This window comes from Rhizopus delemar, genomic scaffold (assembly GCF_000149305.1).
Source record: "Rhizopus delemar RA 99-880 supercont3.14 genomic scaffold, whole genome shotgun sequence".
Classification (NCBI taxonomy): Eukaryota; Fungi; Mucoromycota; class Mucoromycetes; order Mucorales; family Rhizopodaceae; genus Rhizopus; species Rhizopus delemar.
In genome coordinates, this window is record NW_027137840.1 from 1,189,619 (window position 1) to 1,201,069 (window position 11,451).

The 11,451-nt window shown below is 35.4% G+C and overlaps 1 protein-coding gene across 1 annotated transcript; it reads right to left on the minus strand.

Annotated features, from left to right (window-relative positions):
* Positions 1 to 283: 283 nt before the first annotated feature.
* Positions 284 to 660, minus strand: RO3G_14792 (uncharacterized protein; the record flags this gene model as incomplete). The annotated part of the gene is made up of 2 exons (XM_067669376.1): positions 284 to 477; positions 567 to 660. 2 exons carry the CDS (start codon positions 658 to 660, stop codon positions 284 to 286), a joined length of 288 nt encoding a protein of 95 aa, XP_067525477.1.
* Positions 661 to 11,451: the final 10,791 nt, after the last annotated feature.

Genomic DNA, 11,451 nt, shown 5'->3' on the forward strand with positions numbered 1-11,451 from the left:
TGTCTTTCACTTTGACAAAGCTTCACTATATGAATTATTCATGCTATTTACTTTCTTTAGCATATACTTCAAAAAAAAAAGATTATCTGACAGTCAAGCTCCAAGTGACAGTGAAATAAAAAATTTATTGTGTGTTTTACACGTCACAATTGTAATTCCGCAATATAAAAGAGCAATTTTCCATTTTCTCCTCTTTCTTTCCTCTTTTTTTTTTTTTTTTTTCTGAAAGTCAACGTCGATATCAGGTATCGAACCCTCATAGTCTGATTGAAAGGCGTATATCTCAACCACCTGACCATGGAAAACTGAAATCTTTGTAAGCAAGCGTCTGCTGATCGCTAATATGACTCGAAGCGGATAGGCTGTCTTGAACCCAAGATGTTCTTGATGATGGGTTAGCGCTTGTACCTCTAGCAACTACTGTATGGGTTGAGCGTTCTCTGGACACGGGTTCAAATCCTGCCTTCCCCTCTCCGACTTTTCTCATTTGATAGTAAATAGAAGAATGTTTATATGGACTGACTAGTACAGGTTAGACCCTAGGATCCTGTGGGTTACCTGCTTACTTTTGGGAATAACCAGAGTGAACGGAGTGATGCCGGACACACTAGGCGCACCCCATTTGATATGTAAACGAGACAAAAAGACATTTTCACACATAGTGATCTATGTTTATACTTATGCTTATACTTGTACTTATAAGGTTAGGCTTAGGCTTATGCTTATTTATGCTTATTTATGCTTATTGTCGTATACCAACATACTTTAAAGATGATTCATATTCAACTTGTAAGAAATGATAGTAGTGAATGGCTTACAAAGATTGATTATAGTCCTTTTTTCACTATTATTCGGGTGATAAACTAAATTCACACCTTTAACACGTTTACAAGTTGGTTTTAATATAGCATAAACATAAAATAAATGAAACAATGAGACATAAATGAAAAAAATAGAGATGTACTCAAGAAATAATTTTAAATATTCTACTTTGCATAAGCAGGAACAGATATTCATATTAAAATTTATTTATGCTAGATCTACAACTATAGCTAATTAAGTTGAAAAGAATACAAATAGCAGCAAATATAATAATATTAAAAAAAAAAGGATAACTTTTTAAGTCTGGTTGAATTTTATAGTGGTTTTTTGGTTCTTACGAGATAAAACAAATTAAGTGGGAGATTGCTAACAACTAATGACTTGATATAAGTCGCATAAGCAACAGATACTATTTGCAAAAGATACGTGTTATTTTAAAAGGGGTTGAGTTGATTTCAATTTATTTCCAATGGATTTTCAATTTATTTATAATGAAATTTGAACAAAATGGGTGATATTGTTAAGAAAGTAAATATTTTGTTTAAATAAAGATAAACAAATATAAGATTACAGTTGATGATTGATATGATGATAATATTATAAGCGATTACGATAAAAAAGTAAAAGAAAAGAAAATAATGAAATAGTTGACTAAAAACAACAGATTTATATATAAAGTAAATATAAAAAAAGAACAAAAAATGAAGCAGATACTGCACTTTGCGGCCATGACTGTGGTTGTGGTTATAGTTGCGGTAGTGGATATGGCTGCAGTTATGGCAGTTACAGTGGTTGTGGTTGTGGTTGTGGTTGTGGTTAAACCCCAAAATCCTGTGGTTGCCCGCTTAATTTCAGAGTTGTGGTTGGAGCACTTTTCATGACTGTATCTATAGTTAGCGTCACGGCTATGGCTAAAAACCAAAATCTAGCGTTGCCTGCTTACTTTGGGAGTGATCGGAGTGATTTCAGACACTAGAGGCACCCCATTTGATACATAAATGAGGCAAAGGCATTTTTACACCTAGTGGCCTATGTTTATGGCTATGGCTATGCTTATGGCTAAATTTTGGCTTATGCCTAAAGTTAAGCCTGATCGATGCTTACTTGTCTGGTTAAACCCCAAAATCCTGTGGTTGCCCGCTTAATTTCAGAGTTGTGGTTGGAGCACTTTTCATGACTGTATCTATAGTTAGCGTCACGGCTATGGCTAAAAACCAAAATCTAGCGTTGCCTGCTTACTTTGGGAGTGATCGGAGTGATTTCAGACACTAGAGGCACCCCATTTGATACATAAATGAGGCAAAGGCATTTTTACACCTAGTGGCCTATGTTTATGGCTATGGCTATGCTTATGGCTAAATTTTGGCTTATGCCTAAAGTTAAGCCTGATCGATGCTTACTTGTCTGGTTAAACCCCAAAATCCTGTGGTTGCCCGCTTAATTTCAGAGTTGTGGTTGGAGCACTTTTCATGACTGTATCTATAGTTAGCGTCACGGCTATGGCTAAAAACCAAAATCTAGCGTTGCCTGCTTACTTTGGGAGTGATCGGAGTGATTTCAGACACTAGAGGCACCCCATTTGATACATAAATGAGGCAAAGGCATTTTTACACCTAGTGGCCTATGTTTATGGCTATGGCTATGCTTATGGCTAAATTTTGGCTTATGCCTAAAGTTAAGCCTGATCGATGCTTACTTGTCTGGTTAAACCCCAAAATCCTGTGGTTGCCCGCTTAATTTCAGAGTTGTGGTTGGAGCACTTTTCATGACTGTATCTATAGTTAGCGTCACGGCTATGGCTAAAAACCAAAATCTAGCGTTGCCTGCTTACTTTGGGAGTGATCGGAGTGATTTCAGACACTAGAGGCACCCCATTTGATACATAAATGAGGCAAAGGCATTTTTACACCTAGTGGCCTATGTTTATGGCTATGGCTATGCTTATGGCTAAATTTTGGCTTATGCCTAAAGTTAAGCCTGATCGATGCTTACTTGTCTGGTTAAACCCCAAAATCCTGTGGTTGCCCGCTTAATTTCAGAGTTGTGGTTGGAGCACTTTTCATGACTGTATCTATAGTTAGCGTCACGGCTATGGCTAAAAACCAAAATCTAGCGTTGCCTGCTTACTTTGGGAGTGATCGGAGTGATTTCAGACACTAGAGGCACCCCATTTGATACATAAATGAGGCAAAGGCATTTTTACACCTAGTGGCCTATGTTTATGGCTATGGCTATGCTTATGGCTAAATTTTGGCTTATGCCTAAAGTTAAGCCTGATCGATGCTTACTTGTCTGGTTAAACCCCAAAATCCTGTGGTTGCCCGCTTAATTTCAGAGTTGTGGTTGGAGCACTTTTCATGACTGTATCTATAGTTAGCGTCACGGCTATGGCTAAAAACCAAAATCTAGCGTTGCCTGCTTACTTTGGGAGTGATCGGAGTGATTTCAGACACTAGAGGCACCCCATTTGATACATAAATGAGGCAAAGGCATTTTTACACCTAGTGGCCTATGTTTATGGCTATGGCTATGCTTATGGCTAAATTTTGGCTTATGCCTAAAGTTAAGCCTGATCGATGCTTACTTGTCTGGTTAAACCCCAAAATCCTGTGGTTGCCCGCTTAATTTCAGAGTTGTGGTTGGAGCACTTTTCATGACTGTATCTATAGTTAGCGTCACGGCTATGGCTAAAAACCAAAATCTAGCGTTGCCTGCTTACTTTGGGAGTGATCGGAGTGATTTCAGACACTAGAGGCACCCCATTTGATACATAAATGAGGCAAAGGCATTTTTACACCTAGTGGCCTATGTTTATGGCTATGGCTATGCTTATGGCTAAATTTTGGCTTATGCCTAAAGTTAAGCCTGATCGATGCTTACTTGTCTGGTTAAACCCCAAAATCCTGTGGTTGCCCGCTTAATTTCAGAGTTGTGGTTGGAGCACTTTTCATGACTGTATCTATAGTTAGCGTCACGGCTATGGCTAAAAACCAAAATCTAGCGTTGCCTGCTTACTTTGGGAGTGATCGGAGTGATTTCAGACACTAGAGGCACCCCATTTGATACATAAATGAGGCAAAGGCATTTTTACACCTAGTGGCCTATGTTTATGGCTATGGCTATGCTTATGGCTAAATTTTGGCTTATGCCTAAAGTTAAGCCTGATCGATGCTTACTTGTCTGGTTAAACCCCAAAATCCTGTGGTTGCCCGCTTAATTTCAGAGTTGTGGTTGGAGCACTTTTCATGACTGTATCTATAGTTAGCGTCACGGCTATGGCTAAAAACCAAAATCTAGCGTTGCCTGCTTACTTTGGGAGTGATCGGAGTGATTTCAGACACTAGAGGCACCCCATTTGATACATAAATGAGGCAAAGGCATTTTTACACCTAGTGGCCTATGTTTATGGCTATGGCTATGCTTATGGCTAAATTTTGGCTTATGCCTAAAGTTAAGCCTGATCGATGCTTACTTGTCTGGTTAAACCCCAAAATCCTGTGGTTGCCCGCTTAATTTCAGAGTTGTGGTTGGAGCACTTTTCATGACTGTATCTATAGTTAGCGTCACGGCTATGGCTAAAAACCAAAATCTAGCGTTGCCTGCTTACTTTGGGAGTGATCGGAGTGATTTCAGACACTAGAGGCACCCCATTTGATACATAAATGAGGCAAAGGCATTTTTACACCTAGTGGCCTATGTTTATGGCTATGGCTATGCTTATGGCTAAATTTTGGCTTATGCCTAAAGTTAAGCCTGATCGATGCTTACTTGTCTGGTTAAACCCCAAAATCCTGTGGTTGCCCGCTTAATTTCAGAGTTGTGGTTGGAGCACTTTTCATGACTGTATCTATAGTTAGCGTCACGGCTATGGCTAAAAACCAAAATCTAGCGTTGCCTGCTTACTTTGGGAGTGATCGGAGTGATTTCAGACACTAGAGGCACCCCATTTGATACATAAATGAGGCAAAGGCATTTTTACACCTAGTGGCCTATGTTTATGGCTATGGCTATGCTTATGGCTAAATTTTGGCTTATGCCTAAAGTTAAGCCTGATCGATGCTTACTTGTCTGGTTAAACCCCAAAATCCTGTGGTTGCCCGCTTAATTTCAGAGTTGTGGTTGGAGCACTTTTCATGACTGTATCTATAGTTAGCGTCACGGCTATGGCTAAAAACCAAAATCTAGCGTTGCCTGCTTACTTTGGGAGTGATCGGAGTGATTTCAGACACTAGAGGCACCCCATTTGATACATAAATGAGGCAAAGGCATTTTTACACCTAGTGGCCTATGTTTATGGCTATGGCTATGCTTATGGCTAAATTTTGGCTTATGCCTAAAGTTAAGCCTGATCGATGCTTACTTGTCTGGTTAAACCCCAAAATCCTGTGGTTGCCCGCTTAATTTCAGAGTTGTGGTAGAAACACTAATCGCACCCCATTTCATATCAATCAGGATAAAGGTCGTATAGATATGTTGCAACTTTGTCCACTGTCGGATTCGAACCCTTGCCTAATGGCTGAGTTGAATGCAATGTTGCCAGTAGGTTAAATAAAAAATAAAGTCGGCTAAGAAATAGTAATGTAAAGATGAAGATGCAAAATATTTTCAGCCAAAAAATTTATTTCGAGCATGTTACGATTTAAAAGCTTCGTTTGATTGTAGCAAGAGACAATATTCAATGTTCTTCTCTGGTCTTCGTGTGAGGAAAGACAAAATGCAATCTGTTCAAAGCTCTTTATGTGATTGCGTATAACGTGCGAAGTTTCCCTATATTGACTTTAGTAATTGCTGTGTTGGTCAAAAAAAAAACAGAATGTCGTCTGATATATATGGATTTGTAAAGCAAAATCCATAATTCGAACATTATGCATGCATTGTATAAAAATTTCAGTTTTGTTAGTCATAGCTGCCAGGTTAAGACATTTGGTCATTATGTATATGAGGTGAGGAGGTATGAACAACCTCTGCTGGATTTGCCTAATGAAAAACAGTAGCTGATTGTAGTTGACATTGACATATAAAATTTTTTATACACGATTATTATGAAAATAAAATAAAAGCTTACCTAAATAAGACCATACAACTAGTTTCTTGTAAACATATTCCAAAAGAACTTTTATTGTATTAATTATGGATGTTTCGTAAGAAATGCTGGCAAACATAACAAGATCTTTTCCTGTTGTCAGAACTCCAATCCAACGCGAGGAATGTTTCTGATTACTCGGATTATGGGAATAAATTTAAGCCCTAATATAACATCGTAGTTAAAATAAAATAAAATAATATAAAAGTTTATTTAAATAAGATCATATAACCAATTCCGATTAAACATACTTTTTTAAAATATGTATTGTGTTCATGGTTGCTCTTTAATAAAAAGAAGTATCAACTAAAATAACAAGATCTTTTTATATTGTCAAAAATCCAATCCGATGTCAGGAATGTTGCTAATCTTTCACATAATTGAAATAACGCGTAAAATAACGTTATTCAAATCAGTGAGGAACTCCCAGAATAAAAAGATAATCTATGACAGACATACAAAAGAACAAATGAAAAGTTTTCATAATCATAATTAGAGATGACACTTGCTAATGTACCTGAAGATTAGAAGAACGATCACAATAGAAGATATCAAGCCACTCACTCAATAAGATATAAATACCTGCCTTCAATTAGAATAATTTTTACTTAAACTTAAACTGAAATAAAGATCAGTCTCAAAAAGTACACAAACCGTTTCCTGATCTTTGTTTCTACCCTTTTTTTTTATATAATTTTTCCTAACATACAACAATTCAAATAAGTGAAGATTTTCCAGAAAAGAAAGATAATCTATGATAGACATACAGAAGAACAAATGAAAAGTTATCATACTCGTAAATGATGACGAAAATTATAAGTACTTCTTGCTAAATTACCTGAATGCTAAAAGTACACTCACAACAAAAGATATCAAGCCACTTGCACTATATAATAAAAATACTTGACTTCGATTGCAATAATCTCTACATATTGAGTTGAAATAAGGATAAGTCTCAAACGTATTGAAACTTTTTTTTATCTCTGTTTTTATCTTATTCTTGAATACTTCTGTCATTATACAACAAATATCTCTGTTAACAGTATGCTACAAGACTGCTATAATTAACAAATTCATACAAAACGTTTTTGTTTTCATGTAAACAGATCGTTTTATTATTTTTTATGACGGATAATATAAAATAACATATATTCTTAAGCTTATGCTAGTCAATTGCTTACCTTGTGTTTGTACATGGATGTAGATAGCTATTAACCATTAGTCATGAGCCATTAGCCATTAGTCTTTAGCCATTAGAGATGTTAGCAATGACAACTTTCTTTACCAAAAAGGCCTTTTTAGCAATATAAGCTTAATATTACTATAATTTCATCATGCCTGAAAGAATAACTTTGCGCATGAGGTTCACGCTTGTCATTCAAATGTGTTTCACTAGGAATTCCTAATGTAAAAGAAAAAAAAAAAGGAATCGACATTAGACTTCGTTATTATTTTTGTTATTATGAACTTACATTTGACCAGTGCTTGAGCTTTCCTTTTTACTTTTTGTGCCTTTGGCGTTTAGTCATTTCATAAAACAAAAATAGAGAGCAAGAAAAAGAAATTATTTTGTTGCCTTCCTTTGTTTAGGCACCGATTTCTTCTATGTTAATTAACAAAACACCTTTCATGTTACATTAATTTATAGGGAGCTTTATAAACTTTTACGTGAATGTTTCAAAACCAGCGTAAGTGACGAATAGTAAGCTTAATATCTTGACAGCAGCTTTTCTGCTAAAGGCTAGTGGAGCTTTTCTGAAATTAAAAAAGTTTAATATCAGAAAATAAAAAATTGAGCAAGAATTTAAATAACTTCGCGAAAATCTTTTTCTTTTTTGCAAAAAGCATACTGCCAATAAGCTAATTTTTTTCTCTATCGTTTGGTGTAAGCTTTATGCATTTCACATGCATAGACGTAGAGATAAATGCAGTTTTGTGGATTTCTCTATGGACCGATGACTTTACTAAAAAATAAATAATCAATGTTCGGCGATGTGTTGTGGGCGTATATAACAGGCGAAACTATATCTAAAGTGTTCTAAGCAATAAAGTTATGGGTTTGCAAGCCAGCATGAATGATTAAGAATAAATCCAACACCTTGATAACTGCTTTTCCACTGAGAACTGGCAATGTTGCTCTGTTGTGAAAGCAATTTAAACTCAGAAAGTAGAAATCTGAGCAAAACTTTAAATATCTTTGCGAAATTTTTTTTCTTTTTTGCAAAAAGCATACTGCCAAAACGCTAATTTTTTTCTCTATCGTTTGGTGTAAGCTTTATGCATTTCACATGCATAGACGTAGAGATAAATGCAGTTTTGTGAATTTCTCTATGGACCGATGACTTTACTAAAAAATAAATAATCAATATCCGGTAATGTCTTATTGGTTCATATAAGGGGCTAAAATAGATTTAAATCATCCCGAAGCTTAAATTTATGAGCTTGACAAAAGTGCCGTTGAAAAAAATGTTTCCTTTGCATTAAATTTAAGGATTAATTGCAGTTTCACCTTTTTTCTCATAAAAAGGAAGACAGGCAGGATGCGGTCTAGGCGGTATTTTATTGGGAGTGGGATATGAAAATGCCAAGTATTCTATGTTATTCTAGACCCAAATACATCACTATGCTTTAGCTTAGGCCGCTTTAATAGTATCAATTAGCTACATAACCAGAATTGATGTTAGTTTAGAAGATAGGGAACTGTATTCCTTACTATAAAAAGATTGAAGGTGCAATGATCAAGCCCCTGAAGCAGAACACAACGTAATGTCCTTTGGTGAATTAATTTTACCTTGAGGATTGCCTGATAAGCAGTAGAAAACGACAGTCTTTTGTATCAAGGGTTTTGTCTAGCCTTCTTGGCTAGGGAAAGATGTGTACTTGTCTAAGTATATGCATCTTTGTACATTATTAGCTGCATAATGCTACATGAACTTAAAAGCTAAAAGGAAATAATTGCTACAATGCTAAATACTGCATGTGTAAGCTTAATAAAAGTAATCGAGTTTGCTTGCATATGTTGAATTGTTAGAACCTGATCAGTAGTTCAATTAAAGGCTTAAAACATGTTATCCAAAGATTGGGAAATAGTGTTAATATAATATAAACATGTTAGTTATTATCTTCATGACATACCAGGGAACATTGATGGGTACGTGCCTTTACCACCAAAAAATGTCGTACGTAAAGGATCATGAGCAGAGCATTGATTCTAAGAGATTAATATTTTTATCAAAGATCGATTTTAAGGTGATAAGGAGTAATCTGGGCTGATTAGAAAGTTAAGGCGATAAGAGTTAGCTATGATTGAAGCATTTTAGGCATGAATAAAAAACAGTATAGGCTGATTTTAAGAGTAAGTTGCTGTCGCCAAAGCCAAACTTCGTTGTCAAAATTAGTTATAGACTAGGAAGACCTATCATCATCTAAACTTATTTGTAAATCTACAATCCAAAGCAACAGCACTGTGTCTTAATAATATGTCAAAAGACAGTAGAAGTGAGCAAGATGAATTGGTATAAGAACAAGTTGGGCTCGGTGTTAAATCCTATGTACTCAAACTTAACATATTGGAGTGATTACAAATTTCTACCTACTGCTGAAATTTAGTACTCACAGTTGCTTAAGTTCATTGTCATTGTCTACAAGAAGTGATGGCTTTTATATAGTATAAAATATAGCACATTTTTAATGTAAAAGTGGCTGTCCATGTTTTAATCCGAAAATGGCATAAAAAGCTTAAATAAAAAAGAAATACCAGCCATATAAAGCATTAGTCATTCTTCTTTGTTTTAGAACTCTTTATACTACGAAAGTACCACAATTTGTAAATAAAAGGTCGCATCTGCTTGTGTACTTTGTAAGTATTCATATAGAAGATATAGACTCGATAGCGATGTCATGCTGAAGAATAAATGGTTAAGCTAAAGCTTGTCAATGATCTAATATATACATCTGAAGTTAAACAGTAGAGATAATAACCAGTCAGCTATCTTTCGACTACTTACTTTTAGAGTTAACAATTGGCTAGTCTCTTTAAGATGACAAACACTGATCATATCACTCTATACTTGGAAACACGTAGCTTTGTCAATCCTAGCTTAATCTTTGACTACTGTTCTTCATTATAAGATAGAGTAAGATGGCTGGTATTGACGTATAACTTAGTATACTCCTTTACAGCACCAACGTCAAAACTATGTTTACTACTCTACAGATATGACTTTTTTTGAAAAAAGCTGTCACGTATATCCTTTAAGTTTACTGAAATGCACACGATGCTCATGTGCAATATCATATAGCTTCGACTGTCTAGTAGTGCAGCTTTTATGTTGAATTGTTTATCCATTGATATAGATTTTGACATACCGATAAAGAACAAAATGAAAAATTAAACAATCAAAAAGGAAAAGGACTTCTGAAGTTGCACTGGCTTGTATATGTAACGGAAGATGCTCACAGTCTTAGTCAAGTATATTATGTTGCCTTCCATGATATCCTTTGGTGGTTTAAATGTAAGCGCATAGTCGCCAGTCATAATTTATGCAAGTCAAGGCCAAATTTTTAAATTTGCATCCTTGTTCCCTCCTCAGTTCTCAGAGTTAACACATGAATCTTTACTATAGCGGGATATGCAGCCTTAGAGATATGTCGCGAAAGTCTCAAATCGACAGGTGATATGGACTTTTTGATACAGTGCAAAATGTACTTACTAGAAAAAAGTTGCTCATATTCTTTCACCTACTATTGACAGCGTTGTATAGACACAACCGCGATTACAACAGCTTCTCCCAGACCAGAAACGTATTGCAATGTCAAAAGTTAGATACTTACAATCTTACATAACGTGGGATAGCACAGTTCACTATATTTTTGATACAATTGGTCGCTTTATAATAGTTCATTTTTGTCTTTTCCAATTCATGAGAGCACATTATAATTAAATGGCATAGTAGAATGCACTTACATCCAATGGCTCTTCAAGCAAATAACAGTTTTAACTACAAACAATAACAACGTTCTTCGCTTAATACACGATGCCAGCTACACAGTGACTAGCAAGATGTTTCGTTAGATCAAAAAAATCGCTATAAACCAAAGGGACAATGAAGAATTTAAAAGAAGGAATAATACATATTGATGGATATTTATTGCATACTGAACATAAAAAAATAAAAAAGCATAAAAAGACATAGGATACATAATATACATAAAGGACATTAAATTTCATAAAAGAGTAGACCTTTGCTTACAGTCCAGATTCTGTCCTTTGCAATTCTTGGGATAAACATAAACTTGTCATATATATGGTTGAGCATTGCTTGACGAAGTCTGATGAGGTCTGATTTTAAATGTGGATTGTTTATGCATAGCGTAATATAGCATGCCCGAGCCTGTAACAATTTCCATGGGCTTGATACGTGTTGAAAAGCAACGGACTCAGGATTTTCTAATACTTGACAATAGCCAGGAAGGAGTAGGTCCTCTATTTGTCTTCTTACATGAGGGGTTTTTGCTAAGGTATAATGACCATCCTATCAAAGATT